The 24,328-nt window shown below is 40.8% G+C and overlaps 1 protein-coding gene across 2 annotated transcripts; it reads right to left on the bottom strand.

Moving 5' to 3' along the window:
- Nucleotides 1-589: 589 nt before the first annotated feature.
- LOC130484504 (1-aminocyclopropane-1-carboxylate synthase-like protein 1) lies at nucleotides 590-19,610 on the bottom strand. 2 transcript variants are annotated; one of them, XM_056857521.1, is made up of 14 exons: nucleotides 19,449-19,610; nucleotides 17,139-17,198; nucleotides 16,531-16,601; nucleotides 16,071-16,140; nucleotides 15,103-15,169; nucleotides 14,324-14,421; nucleotides 12,233-12,310; nucleotides 9,853-9,953; nucleotides 8,400-8,486; nucleotides 6,686-6,731; nucleotides 4,095-4,236; nucleotides 2,876-3,018; nucleotides 1,587-1,740; nucleotides 590-865 (listed from the first exon to the last, which is right to left on the bottom strand). In XM_056857521.1, the coding sequence occupies exons 1-14, from the start codon at nucleotides 19,608-19,610 to the stop codon at nucleotides 684-686; spliced, it is 1,461 nt and encodes a 486-aa protein (XP_056713499.1). In that variant the 3' UTR covers nucleotides 590-683. The 2 variants fall into 2 exon arrangements, with proteins under 2 accessions (XP_056713499.1, XP_056713500.1); XM_056857522.1 differs by lacking the exon at nucleotides 19,449-19,610 and adding an exon at nucleotides 18,015-18,091.
- Between the last annotated feature and the right edge of the window lie 4,718 nt (nucleotides 19,611-24,328).

Below are 24,328 nucleotides of genomic sequence, written 5' to 3'. Positions count from 1 at the left end.
ATTTTCAGAAAGCTTAACAGTGTTTTAAAGGACTCTGAATTGGTGGCTAGCAAAATGTTGTTATTCAGAGGAAATTCAGTAGCCAGTTGTTAGTTGGTTCAATATTTTCTAGCTTAAAATACGTATACATAGTATAAGTTACTTTACTCTTGGTGGACCAAGATTCACTCAGCAAGCTGTCCATGTTAAAAGCTCTAATGTCATATCCTTGCTATCAATAAGTTTAAATACCAAGAAGTGTAAACAAGCCTGAAGCTAAGAACATGCTTTGGGGCCAAAAACCAGGGAAAGGAAAATGGATGAAACGTAGCCTGATTCCATTTCTCAAGTAAGTGCGGTAGAGGATGTGTAATGTGCACTATTATCAGGAAGTAGGTCCCTGAACCTTTTCTCAGTTCATCCTTCCCATTCCCTGATGTGCTTTAAATCACTCCCTCCACACCTTGTGAATTCAGCACATGATTTTGCCACCGTCATGTCTAAGTTGGGCTTTAGTGCTCCAAGAAAAGAGAAACCAGGGCAGAATGCATGCTGGGCTCCAAAGAACATTTCAAAAAACTCACTTAGTTCAAGTATTCCACTAGTCAAGTTGGTAACTACAAGTTGCAAATGAAGGAAAGGCGTGCCTGTGAAGTTACAATCACATGTTGATAAAAAACATGAAACGTCTGTATTCAAGTTTCTTAAAAAACAGCTATTTTTTTCCGATGCGAACATCCTTCCGAAACATCATCCACTGAAGTGCTCATGTAGTTAGAAGGTTCATCATCTGACTCAGGATACTCATTTTTTATAGGAGGAGATGAACATATGGGAATGGATTCATCTATCTTGTCATGTAGCATTTGCTGAAGTCTCTGAATACCTAAAAATAAAGAGTATAAGAGAATATAGTTTACTTCCTCCCCCCACGGAACCACAACAAAAACAAGAATACTGTGGCATCTTATTGATCAACATATTTATTGTGGCATAAAGTTGTGGGAGTCTATCTTAGTGCAGTCTCCAGAAAATGCAAGAACAGTACAATCAAGCAATGTGGACCTTTATTTACAGCCTGATTTTCTTAATCCACCACGTACCCAATAGGCTTCTCTTTTCTCAAATGAGAAAAACCAAATACACCATGACAGAATTCTCTGTAGAACAGATGGTGTAATCATATGTCCATGGAGTTAACTCCAGTCTAAGTCCATTGATTTCAGTGGGCTTAGACTGAAGTAAATACATAGGATTGAGCTGTTAAAATAGTAAATCACAAATAGGCTTTTCTCATGAAACACATCAGTCAGTATTGTCTACTCAGACTGGCAGCAGCTCTCCAGGGTCTCAGGCAGAGGTGTGTCACATCACCTACTTGCTTAGTCCCTTTAACTGGAGATGCTGGGGATTGAACCTGGGACCTTCTGCATGCCAAGCAGATGTTCTTACCACTGAGCCACAGCCCCTCCCCTTCACATTTTCGTTTAATTTCCTGCAGACCCAATACACAACATACTGGAAGACCATACTGATAGCCTGAAATTCATGGCTGTATCATGCCGGGGTGGGGAGAGAGAAGGGGGAAAATCAGAATGTAATCTTACACAAGTAAATCTTATCTATTGAATCAGAGAAGACCAATCTAAACCATCCAGGTTCATAACAGGAAAAGGCTTTCCCGGGACTAATAAGAAGCTTTTCTTGGAGAAGCTTCCACCATAAATCCATTTCAGCTTCAAATGTCTGTGACTTTAAGAACTAAGAACAAAAACAAAGGATGCATTAATAAAACATATAAAACCACATTAATTACCAAAACAGAAAAGCACGTTACCCTCTTTTAAAGTATTAACATGGCCAGAATTATTAGATCTTCCTGGAGAGCTTGTCATTCAGTTGTATCTCTTGCTTGACTTATTACATGGATCAAAAATAAAATACCTTTAGGACCAGATGCAAAATTGCCCCAGTTTTTTAATGCTACCACTAGGTTAAGTACATTACAACTTTAACTCTAGCCAGTGAGTTGACTCAAGTCAACAGACTGCTGGCTAACAGAACGACTTCAACCCAGCTTCCTTACCACCAGGGACTAGAAATGGACATGAGAACCTACCTGCATGGGTACTTCCAGTATCCACTGAACATTAACCTCTCCCCCACCCACCTGATGTAGTTTAGCGGCTAAAAGTATGTCCCATGAAGTCCACAGTTTTAGTTACATCTCACCTACAAACTCATTAGGCTGTTTCAAGCATGCCACTTTCAGTATCATTGTAACGATTATTGAGATGCTGCATACAAAGCACTTTGAGTACTTGATATGCAGATAAATGCCAAGTATTATTAAAATTCAGCATACCGTATATACCCGTGTATAAGCCGACCCATGTATAAGCCGAGGTGCCTAATTTCTCCCCAAAAATGGGGAAAAATTAGGCACCCGCATATAAGCCGAGGGTCGGCTTATAACTCCTCCCCCCCCCCGCAGGCTTACCTGACCGGCTCCTGGCGGCGAAAAGCGGCGCGGGCCCGGTGGGGGCGGCTGTCCTGCAGCCGCTGGAGGCCGCCCCCAGGCCGCTCCGGGCGGCGGAAAGCGGCACGGGCCCGGCAGCCTCCCAGGCAGGCCCCGCTGGTCGCTCCCAGGCCGCGGGAAGGCGAGCGGGCCGGCAGCGAAGGATGGCTGCAGTGGTAAGTTTCCCTCTTCCCCCTCCCCTCCCCTACCGTATTGACCCGCGTATAAGCCGAGTTGGCTTTTTTCAGCCCTTTTTTTGGGCTGAAAAACTCGGTTTATACGCGAGTATATACGATAGTTCCCTCATCAGTTTTTTAAAAGGCCAATACTACTTCAGCCAGTCAACCTTTCCTGATCTCTCCAGATTTTTGCACATACTTTTCTGAAGTCAGCCCAGACATATAATCCTCCTGAACTTTTAAGAACTGGTATTCCTATCTCTGCAAGACCATCCACAAGAATGTTCTGAGCTTCCTTAAGCCTTCTTCTGTTGGTCGGGAAAAACACATTATCCAGCCATTCTGTCAAAATAGGAACACAAATGTAAAAATACTACTTTTTCTCACCTTTTCTTTATAGTGTTTAGGTATAGCTCGATCAACCCATTGGTAATGTCATCCAGTTTTTGTCCCACACAGTAACCAACCAGATGCCCCTGGAAGGCCTAACAGCAGGGCCCAGAAGCCAAAGCTTGTCCCTGTTGGTATTCAGAGGGCTACTGCCTCTGAACATGGAGGTTGCATCAAGTCATCACTGCAAATAACCTTTGGTGAACCTATCCACTGACTTCGATGACATACGAATTTCATCCAACATTCTATACTCACATTATAGCAGGGTATTAATGAATTGTAGTTCAAACTGATGGATCACTCCAACTTGGCTAAGGTACTGGGTTGGTCATGCTCAAAGAAAGAAATGGCTAGCTATCTCTAATCTGCAATAGAAATGCACCTGGAGTTCATCACATGGGCTACATTCAACGTATGCACAAACTCAGCATGTTGCTGGGCTTACTCCTCTCTTCTGGCAGAGAATCCTGCTTGGAAACTAATTCTGGTTACCCACGATATACGAGTGCAGCCATGGGGTTACTGGAACTAATTTCCTGCATAGGATTGGCAGCACCCAGGTGGGATCTGGAGATTTCCTGGAATTACAACTGATCTCCAGATTACAGAAATCAGTTGTATGGCATTATAATCTGGGGAGGTGCCAGCCTCTGAAACCCTGCCCTCCCCAGGCCCCAACCCCAAATCTCCAGGAATTTCCCATCCTGGAGTTGGCAACCCTGTTCCTACACACCAACTGGGATTCTAAATCAGGGTTTAATCCAAGCCGGGGGGGTGTTCTGGTGAAGCCATTCACTTGCATTTGTACACCGCAGGTAACCCGAGTTAGTTTCTAAATAGGACAGGTCAAGCAAAAAGGGGAGTGTAAGAGAAGAAGTGAGGGCTGCAGAAGAAACCCAGAAACAAGTCAGGTTCATGCATTCAGCTTAATTTCAGCTTACTGTTATGCCTGAATGCAATCTTAGACACACACAAACATGAGAATTAGACATAAACAGTGCCATGTTTCCCTTAACTTTGCTAACCTCTGTCACTAAGAAACTGGCTGAGAACATGTTGCACCGGTCCAGGACATCCATGAAAAACTGCCAGTTTATTAACAGCTTTCCTGACTTCGTCATTTTTGGTATATAATACGCCAACTCTGACACCACACATGGCAAAATCCTTTTTGTTTGGGGTGGGAGGGAGCAAAGACAAGAGAAAATTAACTTTTAATTAAAATGCTAATATGCAGAACACATTTATATTATTCACAACAAAAATTAAGGAAGCAAAATTAATTTCTAACGTATTTCTGATTCTTATAATGGAGATGGAACTTCTTAGTTTTCATGCAAACATCTTTAAAAAAGGTAAAGATCCCCTGTGCAAGCAACGGGTCATTACTGACCCATGGGGCGACGTCACATCCCAACATTTACTAGGCAGACTTTGTTTGCGGGGTGGTTTGCCAGTGCCTCCCCCAGTCATCTTCCCCTTACCCCCAGCAAGCTGGGTCCTCATTTGACCGACCTCGGAAGGATGGAAGGCTGAGTCAACCTTGAGCGGGCTACCTGAAACCAACTTCCGTTGGGATCGAACTCAGGTCATGAGCAGAGCTTGGACTGCAGTACTGCAGCTTACCACTCTGCACCACGGGGCTCTTGCAAACATTTTAGTGCTTCAATAAAAAAAAGTCAATTAATTAAAAAAAAAAAACATTAACTAAAGCAAGGAAACATGAGCAGTGTTTCCCAAAGTGTTTTGGCAAGTTAGTGCTTACATTAGACTGGAAATTTTAGCTTGTAGGTTTCTGCTATTCCCTTAAATCTGGTTTCAGATAAGCAGTACAATGAAAAGCCTCAGTAAGCAAAAGCTGCACCTGCAGTAAGGCCAACTGTTTGTGGTGACAGGCCACACAGTAAAATAAACCTTGTTGTGCTCTTTCTATCCCCTCTACATTCAGTATAGCAGAACAGATGCTCTGGGTCCAACTTCAGTTTGCTGCCGGATGTGACAGATAAGCAACTCACAGTGTGAACACAGCCTTTGGCTTGGAAACTAATTCTGGTTACCCACGATATACGAGTGCAGCCATGTGGGTTATTGGAACTAATTTCCTGCATAGGATTGGCAGCACCCAGGTGGGATCTGGCTGTGTCCTTCGGCTGTGTCCACATGCAGAAGTTGCTCCAGTTTGGTGTCCAAAACCGAAGCGAGTTCTCTGGCAGCATCCACACATCATTGTCCCCTAATCATCCAGTCCACTTTCCATGTTTTTGCTGAAATAATTCCCAAACTTGGTTTCATATCACCTTTTCAGAAAGATCCATGATCAAAGCATGTTTGTATGCTGTATGGACAGGAAAGTGCACATTTTTGCAGGTCCCACCTACTGTGGTTAATAAGCCAATTTCAAAGCATCATTTGAGACTCTGGTTGGACAGACCCTAACTAGCCACAGTTGGTAGAGTGGCCTGCATTTAGACACACTAGTTGTAGTTTTCAATGATGTCTCAACTGAGCCCAAGTCATGCCCTAACCAGAGCTGGGCAGAACGTCCATCACCAGTGACTGCTGGGATTCTTATAAATAATACTGGACTAGATGAACAGTAGCCTGATACAGCAAAGCATTTAGGCTCTTATCTTTAAATTAAAGTGCTTGCTTTGGAATCACTTATTTTAGGCTAACCAATTTATCCATAAACTATATTTATAGATCACCTTTCAGTCATAACAGCTGAATTCATGGCCGCTTTATGTTGGCCAGATTTTAGAGTTTGGCTCCCATACATGGGCTGTTAAGTAAGCTTTTAAAGTATGGTGGTGAACTGGTTTGTTTTTCCCTGCTGGTTTGCTTTTTCCCTCTTGAATGTTATAGTGTACATTTTTGGCTTTTAATGTTATTTTCAGCTTTAAGAACCCATCTGGAATTGGATGATAAACAATAAAAAACAAAGTAGTTCATAAATAAACTGACAAAGCAGGAGTGCTTAAATATACTTATAGACAACAGGAGTTCTAACAGCCAAGGGAAAAGGTACTGTGCATCACTAAGTCAGACACCAACAGTATTTTTCAGGCTCAGTTTCAATGCTGTATCCAACAAGTATGATCCAACAGCAAAACAACCTCTTCTTCCATCAGCAGAACATAGCCACTGAATACAACCCACTGAAGAAATAAAGGTGATGAAAAACAGTGTCATGACTGAAAAGGTCATACAGACTAGCTACGGAACATAATTTTCAAAATTATGTCCAAAATTAGATGTCATTTTACAGAACTGTATCTAGAAATTGGTGCACAAAAATTGTCAGCTGTTCTGACTGCATTCTTTAAAGAAGCTTTCTCCTCTGACACATTTAAACAGTTAATTGTTAATGCAAACTTAAGTTTCCATCAAGCACCTGAAAAACAGAGCAGAATATGCTATCCCACCAGTGGCTTAGCCTGTGATTCAGTTCCATCAGGGGCTAAGTTTTCCAACCCATAATTTTGCTATTAGTTTTAAGCTGACACATAAAATTTGCCAAAGATAAAAGCAGTAAATGGGGGGACATCTTTGACAGTTAGCAATTTCAAACATCAAATACATTTTGAATCAATATTAATAAATATTCCAAACCCACCTTGCTAAATCCCCACATAAAATGCGTCCGGTCAGGATCTGGTAAACTTAAGAAAATATTTTTCAGAAAATTAATGTTTTATAAGAATAAATATTAGTCTTCAGGCATAAGGAAAGCAGTTTATGGAAGGAATTTTACCCTAATCCAGCAAGATCTGATACAGGTATTGGAGTCCAATGTACACACACAGCCCATTCCTGACCTTGAGGAGCACAGAGGCCCATGCCAGCATCCATGCCCCTTGCGCCGGCAAGACTGGCATGAACGCCGGCGTCGGACCTCTAATGCTGCCTCTAACACGGGCCTCTAACGCCCTGGGATGGCGGCTCAGGCTCCCACCGGCATCCTGATGGCGCATTTCTGTGTGCTGTCTTCCCGGGGGGGTGGGCGTTCCTGGGAGGAGCTGCCTTTAGGCAGCCTCCTAAACCTTTCAGGCCAAGAACACCCCCTTTCTTGGGGTGGAGATGAGGTCCTCATCTCGATGTATCCCTTTGGAACCCTATGGAGCAGTTACATGGGGCTCGAGGGTAAGGGCAGCATTTTGTCTTTGGTGTGTGTGTGTGGGGGCTGAATCCTCCTTTGGAGGCGGCACAGTGGTGCCGCCTCCAGCCACTAGCTCAGCCCCTCCCCTCAGGAACAGGCTATTAGAGCACTTGCACCAAATTGTACTATCCACTGAAACAACTGTGTGCGTACACATGCCTACATGCACTGTGCAATGCATGCAAGGATCTAAAACAAGGAAGTTAATGCTGCAGTTATAGTGTAAATTGTTAGACAGTCTAATTATAATAATATTGGCACAAAAGCTCTTATGTATAAATACTGAAGTAGTTCGGATTTTTTTGCTAACACAAGCAAAGTTTTTGCAAAGCAGAGGGAACAGGTATATCACAAACTACTCAGCTCACTCACAAAATGTCTACAGATCACCTTTTAAACATTTCCAAGATGGTTTACAGCATATGTGTGAGTGTATAGAAATAAAAAATACATTGGGTTGTACATGACACCCTGCCCGTGAGGTTTTAAATGAAGAATGCAGCCACAATCCTGCCTCTTTGGCATACAGAAGGTGGTGTGGAGTGGATCTAGCACATCTTTCCCATTCTCTGCTGCCCCTGTAGTGGGCACAAACTGTGGTGCCAAATATATCGTGGGAAGACATTCAGTGAAAACGGAGGTTTCCAGTGATCCATTCATTCTCAAGCCCAGAAATACATCTCAATGTGTAGGCTACTTGCTAGGTAACTGGTGGCACTCACAAGAGCTTGGGGAAGACCGTGTTACTAGGTATCTCCAGGAAGGCATTACAGCGCTTTGGCTTTTCACTGAATGAAAAGGTGTACAGCTAGGTGTAAAGCAAACCACCCAACAAAGAGCCCTGTGCATGCAGAGGGAAGAGAATTACAGCCACTGTACTTAGCATATGGTTTCAGAAATGTGAAGCAGTGAAGTAGTCCACTTAATGGGACTGAAAATAAATGAATTAAAAGCTGGCTACAAAGCAACAGCGGGACAAAAAGAGTTTTCCAGTTCCGAGTAATCTAATGTTTCTGTATCTGCGGTAATTGTTCTGAAATATGATTCATGGAGGAAGCTAAGGGATGGACTATTTTTGAATAAAGTCAAACAGGAAGATTTATCAGATTGTCAATTTAGAAAGCCCATATGACACACATTCATTTTCACAGGACCAGAAATGTTCACTTACCTATCTAAGCTAAGGATGCTTGTGAAGGTGGCATCACCATATACAGACAGCATGTAAATCTCATCCATTATTATGTGTAATTTATATCTAAATACAGAAGAAACACCAAAACATATTTCAATAGGTGTAATTAAAATTGCAATATTATTGCAACTGCAGCTTAGAAAAACATTTATAAGCCTGTATATTTTCTATGCTCATCCAAGTTAGCTATATCCTACTTGTAGATACAGGTTAATAAGTTTGTTTTTAAATCAAGTTACACTTCCCCACAAAGACCTGCTAAATACCTTGTTTAATCAAATATGTATTTTTGTATTGCCCTATTTTAGCATTACTAAAACCAAGTTAAAGCCAAGTACTTGTAGGTTTTACACAATATTGTGCAAGCCAGATATAGTGCTTGAAAACTCACCATGCACTTCTCTTACAGCACTCCCAAAGCCACGAAACACACACCAAACTGTGTTCTTATAAAATAATTTTGACTGGCATTCCAAAGTATGTATGAAAAACACAAAGGTATCAGTAATTTCCCCCACCCCCAAAATGAAAAGCTTTGAAGTACATGAAATGCCAGAGGCGGAGTACAGCCTCAAGTCTACAAGGTCACCCTGGGGTGGGGGGATGAATGTTACCCTTTGAGGTTTCACAAATATGATGAGAATTATTATAACAGTTGCCATTATAACTAGGAGTCTCCAAAATTTAAAATGTATAAATTTATTATACATATATTTTAAAAAAATATTATCCGATTTCCATTAGATCAGTCATTAGATACATATCCAAATCCTTGCATTCTTAGTTAGACAAAACTACATGTGAAATCAATGCTGTTTTCTCTGACTAAGCAAGAATCCATAGCAGAATAAAATTAGATCTTAGAATGCGACCCTTAGAGAAATAACAAGAAAATAGAAAAATTCTGAGGAAGATTAATTCAGGTACCATTTACTATACAATCCTAGGCAGATCTCCTCCAGCCTAAATCAATAGGCTTAGACTAGAGTAATTCTACTTAGGGTTGAACTGTTAGACCTCTACAGGCTGGCTGGCAAAAGTTAGATCTCCTGATCATAAGCCTGATTTTATAAACACATAAACTGGTACAAAGCTATATTTTCAAATCAAGGCATCTATCTATTTGGTAATCACCTATTTTCATTTTTATGACACAGGCTTTAAATATTAAATTATCAATATATCCAGGTTCAAGACCTTTCTGTTATTTAGCATCACACAAAACAGTGACTGTAGACAACCAAATGAAACCTAATATTTCCCCTACCGACGACCATGAAAAGTTTAATTACGATAAAAATATTTTAAACATTAATCCTTGGAGGATCAGATGCCAATGAAATAAGGAGATTATCAAAATCAGTTTTATAACTAACATTCTGCATCATGGAAAATTACAAGCCCAAACAAAGAGCGCTAGGACTCAAACCTGTGCGCAAACTCTAGACATTCTTTCAGTAATTGTGCTGGGTAAATGTCCCCTAATGGATTGTGAGGGTTGATCAGGATTAATGCTCTGACTCGGATGCCCTGAAAAAAGAAAAACTGATAGTCGGAGACCCCAACACGATGTCACATAGGACCACGAGCCTGCAATGTTACTATTTTATGAAAAATGCCAAGCATTAAGGTTAGTTGATTACACAGTAATCCGACTCTGTAACCAAATATACATTCTAGTACCATAATATTTTACTAGTTCAGATGTTTTTGTTTAGCAACAGACTTCATTTCAGGAAGTCTGAGTAACTATTTTAAAACCACTCTTAAAAAGACAGTTTTTTTAAAATATACCATGCAGTAAACCGTACTCTGTGACTACGATCCAAACCATAGTATAATGATTCCACTATTTACTTAATGTTTTTCAGGCAAAACCAGAAAATCTGGACCGTCACGATTAACTGAGCTGTTTCATATACATCAAAACAAACCTACATAGTTATTGAATGAATTTTAAAAGTCTATTCCATTAAAAAATCTAAATTTTTACATAGAAACTCCTGAAGATGCCATGCAACATGAGTCAGTTACATATACGCCCTATTAAAACCAGCAGAGCTCAAGGATTGGATCCAGTGGTAATTTCTGCTGGAGGGATGTCTCACTGATTCCCTTCTTCACTTGCTGATGTCTGACTCATCCTTGTATTGTTCCTGAGGATGCCCTATGTTCCAGGAGCAGCATTTTGGAAAGTGTTCCGTGCCACAGTGGGACAGAGGAGGTAATTTCTGTCAGTAAAAATTACTGCTGAATCCAACCCTTTGTCACAACTAAGTGACAGTGCAGTGGCTTTGTTCCCACTGGCTTTTCTCTTGTACTGATAGCATACAAACTAGAGACCACATGGTGAATAGTCAGCAACTGGGATTTCTTCAACTATCATTCTATGCATAATCCCCATATCTGCATCCCTCTGTCATCAGTTTCCTTTGAAGGCCCAGGCCAACTCAACTGCCAATAATTTTCAATCAACAAATTCCACATATTCCAAAAATACTATACACAACAAATTCTCCAAAACTCCAAGGTTCCAACTTGTATCATTTATTCATACTGCTACATTTATGTATTGTGTTCAAAGAATTTGAAATATGTTGGTGCCAATTTCCAGAGCCCCTATGAATTGCAACAATCGTCTCACTAATGAGACTTTAGTGCAGGTAAGAGAATGAGCCCAATATAAATAGATATGTAAAAGGCACAGGAATATCAAATGCCTTTCTTCCCTTGGAGGCAGATATGTCGTTAAAGCTTATTGGGAATTTTGGGAAGTTATCCATTTAAAACAATAATAGAAATGCAATGCTTGTCTAGTATCAAAACATATTTAGAATATTTTATGATGTTCTTATCAAACAATTACATAAAAAGTTCAATCTACAGCTCTTCCATGCATAACCTGCAGGAAAAAAACCTTTTTTAAAAGGATTTTTCCATTTACTGATTGTATCTGACAAAGGGAGCTTTGACTCTCGAAAGTTTACACCCCAAAAAACTTGTTTGTCTCTAAAGTGCTATTGGACTCAAATCTAGCAGTTTTTTTTTTTACTACTGTTTGCTTATAATTTGTTCTGTAAGGTTAAGGTCTGTCTTACACTATTATAGATGTGATAAACTCAACTAGTAACAACACTATTGTCACATAAATTTACACAAGAAAATTATAAACTCCAAGATAAGAATGACAAAATAAGATAATTTTTACATACACATCACTGCCATTCACTTAAATATTTGTGCTTGCAAATCTTACAGTGCAATCTTGTGAAGAGTCATTCCAGTCCAAGTCCACTGAAATCCATGGACTTAGGCTGGAGTATCTCTGTCTATGATTGCAATACTAATAAACTATTATATGGAAGCCTGTCCATTTTCATTGCAAAGTTCACTAGGGTTGGACCCAATCAAATGCCAGCAGAAGGAACTGACAGATGTTGATTTCCCATACTTTCCACAGCAATCCATTCCAACTCTATAAACATTATTTCTGGTATAGCAGGAGTTGCAAGAACAGATAGCTGTGCAGGTTAGGGGAGAAGAGGTAAAATTACCACCACCTCTTCCTCCTGTCTAGAGCTGATGTAAGAGCAAGGAGATATTTCAATCCCTTCTCATTGCAGCCCCCCCCCAAAACTGTGCCCACATACTTCCCAGAATTCTAGAAATAACATCTCCTGGAGTTGAAAGGGCCTGCTGGGGATGGGGAATGGAGGAGAATCCATGTTTTCTGCCAAAGGTTGACCAGATACAACCCACAGCACTTATCAAATTTACTTCAACCCGAGTTCAGTTTAAAATATTCTTACCTGCTCCATGGCTTGCTTAAGTGCAGTTTCTAATTTTTCAATTGTTAACTGAAATGGATGACTTTCTTCATTAGTCACCTGCATAAGAATTAAAAAAAAAAAACCTGAAAATAGGAATTCTCACTAAAATAATCTACAGGATAGGAATTCTCACTACAATAATCTACTGTGAAATTATCTATTTTGTTTAGAAGTCTCAAATGTTGTTACTGTGGTTAGAGGTGTGAACCAGACCTAAATCTTTGCATCTGTATATATCCAGTATACAAATTACTCTATGCTGTTTGTAAATGACATATACTTTGTATAGTGGATATATACAGATGCAAAGATTAAAGATTTAGGTCTGGTTCACACTTACAAAAGAACGAGGTTTTAATGAAGTGGTGGAATGCACTCCACCACTTCAGACTGCAAGTGATAAGATTCTAGCTTTGAATATCCCTTTGCATAAAAAGCTCCATGCAACCAAAAAGCAGCAAAGCACAGATAAAGGGGACAGACTGTTTTGTGGCTTGCTCTGATTTGATTTTGCAAAGGGTTAAGAAAGAAAGAAATCACATTCCAAAATGTGATTCAGCATGGCCAAGTATAGTCCATTCTTCTACCATCTCATTCTCCTGCACTAATCCTTAGAAACCAAAGTCATACTTAAGGAGCATGACATATTGCCAGCTCTGAAAGTAAACAGTGGGGAATGATGCAAGAAGTATATTACAGAAGAAAATGAAGGTATTTACTAATATTGAGGACTCGTCATGTATCAACAGGACAAGGCAGTGATCTTATAAATATAGGGGTCCCCAACCTTTTTAAGCCTAAAGGCACCTTTGGAATTCTGAAACAGGGAGGTGGATGCAACAACAAAAAGGTAGCCATAGAAAGTGGAGCTGACCACAAATGGCTGAGATGGTAGACACAGCCAACCACAAAGTGTCAGGGAGTGAGGTTATGCATAACTCTCACAGTAACTCTTCAATATTTCAGGAGATCTGTTTAACAGGATTTTTAAAAATCTGCACAGCCAATAAGATCTCCACTGGCCTATCAGAAGCCCTGCCCACTTTCTAAAAACACTTGGCAGGCATCAGGAAAGGTGTTGGTGGGCATCACGGTGCCCACAGATGCCATGTTGGGGACCCCTGAGTCAGAAGTACAAATGTTCCAGAACGTTGCACCACCCTACCAATGTATTTCAAATTGTCCAGAAGAAATACTATATGAGGAAGAGAACTCTAGAGTTTATTTCAAAAGACAGTTGATGTTTCAGTACCTGAGCTTCAGGTGATTATGTGCAACTATAAACAAACATCTCTGAACATCAACTTATAATCAACTGTATCATCCCAGTGCTGAAAGATCTGAACTGGCTGCCCATTTTTTTCCAGACACAATTCAAAGCGCTGGTTCTTACCTTTAAGCCCCCTAAAAGGCCTGGAGGCCAGGTTACTAGAAGGACCACCTCCTCCCATATTGTTCAAGATCTATCTCACAAGCCCTGCTCTCTATGCCCCCACCTTCAAAGGTGAAGCAGGTGACAACCAGATACAGGGCTTTTTCAGTAGTGGCACCTCATTTGTGGAATGCCCTCCCTCTTGAGGCTTGCCTGGTTCCTGTTTTTCCTGGTTCTTTTAAAGTACCAGGCCAAACCTTTCTGTTCATCCAGGCTTTTAAGAGTAAAAGGTAAAGGTCCCCTGTGCAAGCACCGGGTCATTCCTGACCCATGGGGTGACGTCACATCCCGACATTTCCAAGGCAGACTTTTGTTTGCGGGGTGGTTTGCCAGTGCCTTCCCCAGTCATCTTCCCTTTACCCCCAGCAAGCTGGGTCCTCATTTTACCGACCTCTTTTAAGAGACTGATCTTTTAATACTATTTTTAGTCTGGAAACTTATTTTTAAGCTGACAGTGGTCTGTTTTTGTTTGTTTTTTGCTGGGCTGGGGTTTTAATGCTGGATTTTAAACTATATATTTTAATGTTTTGTTTTTATTATTTTGTAAGGTGCCTCAGGTAGGTTCCTGAAGAAGCAGCATAAATAAAATTTCTAAATAAATAAATAAAATGAGAGCCTTCAAGAAAATGAAATTTTACCTCACTGAACAAGGGCACGTGAACAGGTTGCATTCCACCATACAGCCAGGTTTTGGAATTTATGCCACCATAATATGGAGCAGGAATTAGATACCCATCTGCAACAAAAAAGTACAATGAAGATTTCTTTTAAACATAAAGTATTTGATAGTTAAAATTAGTGCTATATCCCTCATGCTGCTTCATCTTACACATATCAGACTATTACTGTCAAAATCTTTTTTGTATGTGTTCAGACTTTTTGAATGGCTAGTGCCAAAAGAGCAGAGGAAGTGGTTTGAGCTCTAATTATGCTAAGTCTCTAAATCAAATACTATTACTAGCATACCCCCAACAAAAACAACAAAAACAAACCCCCAATACCAACAATTTATTTTAGTAATTGTTTCCCCCTCATATCTCATTTTATGATTAATACAGACTCCACCACAACCTGTAGCAGGTTGGTTGAGTGAGTTAGGAGAGGGGCAGATTTTTTTTAGCTTTTATGAATTTCACATGAAATTAATCTAAATTTGTAAATTTTCTTAAGGCATGTTTCCAATAAGACAAAGTGACAAAATAGATTATCCTCTGTGAGATTTAGCTATTGTCACCAGATAAGTCCAGTGAAATAAGGCATTTCATTTTCTTGAACATACGGAAACATCAGTTACCAGAATGATTTTTAATCTATGGCCAATATGTATCAGTGCAGTCCTAAGAGTTACACCCCTTCCAAGTCCATTAAACTTCAATGAATGTAACTCTGTGCAGGATTGGATTGTGAGTTGTCTTACCTCCAGGATCACACAATACAGTTGAAAGAGTAGCAAAGACAGCACAACAGCCATTCATCACAGTGATCTTGAATAAAAATATCAAATTACAATTAGCAAAATTGCCACATTACTGAAGAATTGATTTTTTTAGATCTAAAACAAGTTTGCCACGTTCAGTTGTCAGCGGCTCAAACAACTTTAAAAAAAGGGGGGCGTAATATCAAAATCAGTCTGCTATCTTTTTCCCTGTTGTATTGGCTAGACTCCAATCATTCTTGTATTCAGAATCCTGGGCTATTACATAAGTGAAATTGTGAAAGTGTATGCCATTTAGACCAACAGAAAAATCCTTGATGACATACTATTTACTGGCTCAGATTTTCTGAGGTTGCTTTCAAGTAGTAATTTATTTTTATTTGGTATGTCACAAGCAAAGATGCCAGAGTCAATACATCTTCTGAGAAGGATACTGTGCATGGCCTACTCACTTCACATACTGCAATAATCCATTGGCTAAATTTAGTAATTGACTGCTTCTTGTAAGTATATAGAAGGAAAGTGAAAAATCAAATTGGCTGTTTTAATCTCCTATTTAAAAAACTGATCATCCTGTGTTCAGGCAGGAATCAGCTAGCATTTACTGTTGAGCCAGTTAATCAAAACAAACAAAAAACCACACAACAACTTCAGAATCTTATGCAAGTCAATCTGAGCTCTCTGGAGGAAAATGGGACAAGTATAACATATATATATTTCCTTAGGTATTTGCTGTATTTTAACATTTAAAACACACACACACACACACACACACACACACAATCATGATCAATTTCCTTTCAAAATCCTATCAGTTTTCAGTGTTGCAGTTTCCAAAACAATCTGAAAGGGATGAAAATCCTAGCAGCCTTTCCAAAAGCCTCAATGAAGATCTTAAATATCTATAAGCTGTCACAGTATTAAGTAGAAATAATACTTTGGTGCTTTACATGTTCTGGATCCAGTGCTGATGGAGCTTTTGCATATTCAGTAAGAAACTTCGCAATTTCTTCTCTGAAGCTGAAGTGTAAAATGAATAAAATTAACATATAGTACCACATCATTGGCATTACACAGTTCCATAATCATGATAAAAGATTTTAACATAAAAAAGGATGTGATTCTGCTAGAGGGGCAGAAAACACATTCTTGGCTGTACTGACTTAAAAATTAAGAAACAGTGCTTACATTAATGCTACAGCTCACATTCAATAAAGAGAGAAAAACAGACAAATACCGCATTGCATATCTGCTCCTGGATCAGCTCAGGGCCAAACTAGATAGAATTTACATGTATGACAACAGAAGCTCTTCAAAACCCTACAGCAAGAAAGCAAAACTGCTTAACAGCTACCTAAATTAGTATGAGAAACTGCACCTAAATGTCACTTGATTTTGAATTAATCATACCTTTTAATGCCCTGTGTATCGGAATACTGCAGTAAATGAGGTTCTAGATAATTCATGTCAGGTTTTGTGAACTGTTGAAACATTTAAAAAAAGGCAATGAAATACTTTTCCATACACAGTTGGTTCTCATCAATTTATTCAAGCATTATTTCGTAGTGACAAAGTGTTCAAGAAATTAGTCAGCTTTCAATACAATCCTAAACAGAGTTACCCCCACTGGCTTCAACAAACTTGGAAGAGTGTAGCTATGTTAAGGGCTGCATCTTCCCTTTCATCCTAGTTGAAGATTGACATGTGCATTTGTTATCATGTGGTTCCACATAGGCTAGCATGAGAGGCTGAACAGGAAAACAATGCACCCCACTAACAATTATATGAACACAGGAATGAACCACTAAATCAGCAAGTACAGAGCAAGGAATATATTCCTATCATCCTCCTTGCCATACACTGGACCACTGGTTTTTAATGCAGCAAGATCATTACTTTGTTGCATATTTAATATTGTTATACGTCGTGTTGGACTATTCAACAACAAATCACCACAAATGCAAATCATGATTTCAACATTTGTAACCTACACTATTTATATGTGTAGCCAAACTTACCCTTCCCTGTATTAAATCAAAGCAAAGCTTGTTCTCACTTGTTCCAAAATTCAAAATGCCCTGGAAACAAAATAATGCATTAAAGAGCTACCATCACTGATACTATTCTGCACCAACATGGAAAAATCTTGAAAATTTTGCAGCGTACTCTCCTGGCTAGAAAACTAATGAATTAAAAGGCAATATGGAAATATACTACTACAGTTAACATCTTTTCTCACTGTATAAGCAAAAAAGCAACATTGTATACAGACTTGAGGACAAAACAAAAATGTTGTAGTTTTAGAGACACATGTCAAAACATTTGCATTTACCAGCTATGGATCTACGTCTGCATTTTAAAATCTATATATCCCATTAGACATTTCTTCCCATTTTCTGCACAGTGTATATATGTTTTATTATGTAAGAGTACAGCTTCATGCTCATGCTCAGTTCTTCCGCAGCCTAGGCCAACAGCAAGAAGAAGCTGCACAAGCAGCTTTCTAGCAAGGGGATTTCAGGTCAGGGAATAACGTCACCGTCCCACTTGTGCAAACCAGACAACTACATCCACTTGGACTCAGGGCGGCATGCTGGCACTGGTGCTCTGGCTGTAAGAAACAGCACAAGTACTTCTGCCACCATTCTTCACAACCCAGAAATTCTGTCCTCCATAAATCTTCTTTACCTGGAAGCATCCTTTGCTCCTGAGGGATGTAGCAAAGCTCCAACCTAGATACAAAGCTTCCAATCACCCATTTCCCAAACCTTCAGGGCTATTCCCTTCATCTTCTCTTCCCCCCACCTACAAAATTCCCTCCCAGGCCCCTTTCTTGACCTTGTTTTTTCGAGAACATTCACATTCCCCAAGTATCCCGACGCCTTTCTACTCACTGGCACCTATGTTTTCAATATCACCCTCTTTCTTCCCTTCTTCATATAGACACAGCAGCAATTTCCTTCCCACCATTCCCCACCCCCCTACATGACCTGGTTTCCTCACATCTCCCCAGTTCTCAATCTGGGTCTTTCTATTTTTATTACACTTCTCCTGCTAGAATACACTTTCCCATGCAATCCTCACCCCCTCCCACAAGCACCTGCACATCCCCACGACCTATTTCCTTACCTACCACCACCAACCCCATCCACAAAGCCTCCAACTCCCAACTCAATTTCACAAGGCCCCTTCTGCAGTTTCCACTGGAAAGCACCTTTTTGTCCTCTTCCCACCACTCCCACTAACACCTGTTCTCTGACAAATTCTGCATTAGTAGAAAAGGGCAAGAGTCCTGAAGATACCTGAAGAAGTGCGCTGTGGCTCACAAAAGCTCATACCCTACCAAAAAATATTTTTGTTAGTCTTTAAGGTGCTACTGGACTCTTGCTCTTTTCTACTACTGCAGACAGACTAACACGGCTACCGTGAATTAAATTCTGCATTGTGCAGGGGGTTGGACTAGTTCAAAGCCTCTTCAACGGAGGGTTGCGACCTCATCGCGTAACTGAATGTGGGGGTTGCGAGAAATCTGGTTTATTATCAGTAAATGTTTGATTTGCATACCTGTTTTATATATCTATATACCCGGGGTCACATAAGGGCGAAAAGGGGTCGCGAGTGAGAAAACCATTTAAGAAGCCCTGCACTAGAATGACCCTGGTGTTCCCTTCCATCTCTATGGCCATTTGTGCATGGGGAGGTTTCGCCTTGGATTTGCCCCTCACTCGATGCACATTTTCCCCCATCCAAATTTTCAGTACTCAACAATGGCCACTTTATGCATGGAAGGTTTTGCTTAGGATTTACCGATCCCTGTGTGTGTGTAAAGTGCCATCAAGTCGCAGCCGACTTATGGTGACCCCTTTTTGGGGTTTTCATGGCAAGAGACTAACAGAGGTGGTTTGCCAGTGCCTTCCTCTGCACGGCAACCCTGGTATTCCTTGGTGGTCTCCCATCCAAATACTAACCAGGGCTGACCCTGCTTAGCTTCTGAGATCTGGCGAGATCAGGCTAGCCTGGGCCATCCAGGTCCCTAGATGCCCATTTCCCTGAATTCTCAAAACTCTACAGGGGTGGGCGGGAATTATGTTTGAATTTTAAGAATTTGGATGGGGGGGGGGGGAAATGTGCATCTAAGAGAGCAGCAAATCCAAGGCAAAACCTCCCCCTGCATAAAAATGGCCTTTGAGTCTGTGAAACGAGGGTCCCCACCCATCACGGTAGGGGCTCCACCTAAGACGCCTTGCATCGCCCCTCTTTGCAGGCGAAGCCCCTCCCCCTCCCCCCCCCCAGCCGGCCTGGAGAAGGAAACGAGGGCCGGCCCTCACCTGCGGGTTGCGCTCCGCGTCGTAGGGGTCCCGGATGTACATGTCGAACCCCTTCTCCAGCGGCCCAGTGGCGCCGCCGGCTATGAGGGCTCCCCGAGCCGACAGACCGCGGCGGGGCGCCTCTTCTTCGAGCCCCGAGCCTCTCCGACAGTCGGCCGCCATCTCGCTGCTTGAGGCGGGGTGGGGGGCGAAGCCGCGGAGCGCCGCAGCCCTTCGGGACAAAAGCGGGAGGCCGCGAGAAAGGAGGAGCGACCGGACTGAGGAGCCGGGCGGCGGCGGGCGTCTTCCTCCGCGGGCTGGCGTGAGCGGAAGGATATCGGAAGGGCCGCCTCGTTGGCCCCGCCCTGCCGGCTTTTCCCCGCCCAGACGGCCACACTGAGGGAGGGGGTGACGCCTGGGCCGTGCGTTTCCCCCCCCCCGGGGACGTTTTGCCTTGGATTCGCCGCTCTTTAGAGGCACATTTTTTCCCCCACATCCAAATTCTCAACACTCAATAATAAGCCCCCCCCCTCCCATGCAGAGTTTTGAGATGTACCTTTATATTTTTGGTGCTCTTATTAAATCAAATAAATTGCAATTCTACACTTCCCTCAAGGTCGGATGAGGAAAATGTCCACCCAGAGAGCAGCAAATCCGAGGCAAAACCTCCCAGGCATAAATGGCCGCGGGGCCTCAGTCTGTCTGGCGCTTCCTTCGTCCTCCCCCCAAGAGTTGTTATGTTTTTTGGAGGCGTTCGGCTTTGGTTACCACACTTGTATTCCCAGCGATGTATTAAGAGTTTGAAAACGTTATAAAAAAAATACCGTTCGCACTTTCTATGTATTCCCAGCAATGTATTAAGAGTTTGAAAACGTTATAAAAAAAATACAGTTCGCACTTTCTATGTATTCCCAGCAATGTATTAAGAGTTTGAAAACGTTATAAAAAAAAAAACTGTCCGCACTTTCTATGTATTCCCAGCGATGTATTAAGAGTTTGAAAACGTTATAAAAAAATACTGTTTGCACTTTCTATGTATTCCCAGCAATGTATTAAGAGTTTGAAAACGTTATAAAAAAATGCTGTTCGCACTTTGTTTAAGTTTCTTTGCTTGTTATTTACACAAGACAAAATTCCTTGTTATCTTCACAAAGCAGTATGGTTATACAATAAATAACAGCTCAAAGTTTACAATATATGTCATGATTATTAAGAGTCTCCCAAATGGAGAAACGTAAAGTATAAGAAAATGTGTGATTGCAGAAAAATACATGCATAGGCAATTAAGTAAACGTTGCCTTTTTGGAAATATTGAACTTATTGTATTATTGATGCCTTAGGCTGTAACTTTGATTTCCAAACTTCCAGGTATTAGCTGGAGATCTCCTGCTATTGCAACTGATCTCCAGCTGAAATGGCTCTGACAATCGGACTCCATGGCATTGAAGTCCCTCCCCAAACCCTGCCCTCCTCAGGCTCTGCCCCCAAACCCTCCCGCCAGTGGTGAAGAGGGACCTGGCAACCCTATTAATAATGGACAATAATATTGTACAAAGGAAGGAAAGCTTAGAGTTGCCAACCTCCAGGTAGGGCCTGAAGAACTCCTGGAATAACAACTGATCTCCAAATTACAGAGGTCAGTTGCCCTGGAGAAAATTGGCAGCTGTGGAGGGTGGTATTACACCCTACTGAGGTCCCTCCCCAGACTCCATGCCAAATCTCTATGAATTTCCCACCCCAGAATTGGCAGCATTCTAGGTAATGAGCTTTGACCTTGAATTGTATTCAGAACTGAATTATTCTAGGACTGCAACCTTGAGAGACAATAGTGTGCTTCAATTTTCTTACTGGTCTCTTTATATATATGCAAAACTTCATGAACAGTGTGAAGTTACTGCAACATTTAGAACTTGGGAGTGTTTTGAACAGCACTACAAAACACAGTACCTTAACCTGGATGATGCAGGCTAGTCCAATCTCATCAGGTCTCAGAAGCTAAGCAGGGCTGGCCCCGGTTAGTACATGGATGGGGGACCACCAAGGAAGTCCAGGGCTGCTACGCAAACTGCCTCTGGACGAGTCCTGCCTTGAAAACCCTACAGGGTCACCATAAATTGCCCACGACTTGACGGCACTTTCCGCCACCACCACAAAACACATAAGGAATAGTAAATTATGGAACAGCAGGAAGCAGCACTGTAAAGTAAATGCACAGAAAACAAAGCAGACTAAATCAACATGATACAAATTCAGATGTGTTCTTTACTGTAGACAACCCAAGAAATAGTGACAACTGCAGCTTTCCCAGCAATAACAAGTCTTCAAAATATATGTAACAAGTGATGAGCAGGTTCTGGGCATCTGCCAAGCTCCTCCATGTGACTGTCCTGTCCAGTTTGCAATAGTCAAGAAACTTTATATCGTTTCCAGCTGGATCAAGCTGGTCTGGTTTTTTTAAATCCAAATCTGTTTTGGGAGGTCAGCCAAGGACAGCATTGCTCGAAGTAAAGAGAGATGTGTATGTAAATAGGGAGTTATTTAATAGCAAGCTAATACTGTGCAGCCCTTGAATAATATCCTAAGAAAAAAGTACTCCGCGGAAATCAATGGGGTGAAAAAGAAGAAAAGATATTTTATCAACTCATGTAAACATCCGCTAACAGAATGTATTTATAATCTGCCATATGAAAGTACCAACATACTTTCCCTGAAAACTTTACTTAAGAGCAACTTCCTAGTAATTCAAACGGCTGGGTTTTTGTTTGGTTTTTTGGAATGGGTATTCTATTCTATAATCAAAGTAGCAGTTCCCCTCACTTTAGTTTCTCGTATGGTTATAAACATTGCAATGAAATATGTACAAACTATGCAAGCATGCAACCAGTGTCCTTTGACACAGAAATTAAGATAAAATGATCAGAATTGAGAGGCAACATTGTGAAGCGGTAGTGTTGGGCTAGGGAGAACCAGATTCAGATCCCCTCTCTACTACAGAAGCCAGTCGCTGTCACACTCTCTCCCAGCCTAATCTATCCCACAGGGTTGTTGTTGGCAAGGATTCCTGAGGGCAGGGGAGAATGACATTGCAAACCATTTTGGACTTTCATTGGAGAGAAAAGTATAATATAAATAAATATTTAACTTTATCATCAACTGCATAAAATGTGGGGTTAATGTGTAGAAAGATTTGCAGTTTCAGCATTCTGGCTGAAAAAGCAGTCGTAGAATGCTGCTTGGCTGTTCTCTCAGAAGGCAGTAGGAAATACAGTGATAAGAACATTCTGGATCTCTAGGAATTACCCAAGTCGAGTTAGCATACATTGTTTTGCCTAGCTCTATGGCAAACCAAATAACATCTTGGAAAGGGGCTGGTCAGATTTCAACCAATGGAAATTAAGGACAACTATAATTAGATACTTGCATGTTATGGTGTGACAACTAATTCCATGATATTATGCAATTTAAACAACTGCTGATACTAACTGCCAGATACTATTACAATATATACACCAATTATATTAATCGCCTGGGTTACTTTGTTATTTCATATCACTGAAATATGCAAAATAGTTTATCAGGTATTCATTACACAAAAGCAATTCCAGATGTCAGTGTAAAGTGAAGTGTTTTTTTTTTTAAGAAGGACTACTTGGGTGACAAGAGGGCTTTTTTTCAAAAAGAGAACGTCCTTTGTAAACTCTTTTTTTTGTAATTCTGACATATTTATTGCATGATTCTACAAACAAAAATCTTGTGAAAGATCAGTGGGTAATCATGAAAAGGTCACTTAAGGTATTCTGGATGTCAGTTGAGAAGAGTGGCACTTGACTAGGCAGATGACATCAGATGAGTGAAAGGAAAATACATCTCAGGTTGTCAGCATCTACAGTCTGAGATAAACACTTTTAAGAAACGGAATTCTGCATTTAATATACCACATGGCCACAGCATGATACAGAGCATTAGCAATGGGATCCTTACAGATTACTGCTTCAGATACAAATGAAATGTGATGCTGTTGTACAAAAATAATTGGTTCCTTACTGAACTAAGGACATAATTATGTGTTCTGTGTGCTGTCACTCCCACCTCCTTTGTGTGATTGTCTTGAAGGTTTAATATAATTTATTTGCTCTTTAGAGATGACTTTATGAAAACTGAGGCATCCAATAGGCAGAATTGTGAGTTTTGCACTGACATGCATTTCCTAAATGCTTTAAATCTACCTAGTTTAGCTAAATAGTGATACACAAGTGGGAACCCACAAGGATGCGCAGGAAGCATCGTTTTTCCCCCTTCCGAAAGCCTCCATAGCCTCTTCCCTTTTTGTTTCTTCTCTCCTTCCCACCCAACACCCAACTGACATTTATCTGCCCCTCTCGTCTTCAGCTTTCCCTCCCTCCTTCTGCCGGCAGACTCTACCTAGGAAAACTGTGGTTAGGGACTGTCAGTACTTGTGACAGCTATTCAGGAGTACATCAGGTAGTGAGTGATTAAATGTTTTTCATGCAATATCTGATAATGTATATTGCAAAAATAGTTAAAATAATACTATTTACTGTTTAGAAGAGGTAAGTATTTTTGAAGTCTGAACTTCCCTCCTTCAGAGAAGGTTATTCAGGGACGAAATGTACAATGAACTTGAACACATTATGTGTTCAGATTGGTCATATAATACGAAGGGATTGCCTGGAGAACTGATGTAATGACTGGCTGTTCTTAAGACTGTACGGCTTTTGTACTAGAATAGCAAGAGAATGCAACCTTTGGATTACGAATATCTCCTTTTTCACCATTTAAACACAAAGTAGCCAACAATATCTCAAACATTTTAATGTAGAGTTGTAGGAAGACATAACTTCAAAACTAAAATTATGTAAAACACTTTGCAATAATTAAAA

The sequence above is a fragment of the Euleptes europaea genome, chromosome 11 (genome assembly GCF_029931775.1).
Source record: "Euleptes europaea isolate rEulEur1 chromosome 11, rEulEur1.hap1, whole genome shotgun sequence".
Classification (NCBI taxonomy): domain Eukaryota; kingdom Metazoa; phylum Chordata; class Lepidosauria; order Squamata; family Sphaerodactylidae; genus Euleptes; species Euleptes europaea.
Note: the sequence above shows the minus strand (reverse complement) of the source record. Positions and strands in the feature narration are given on the sequence as shown.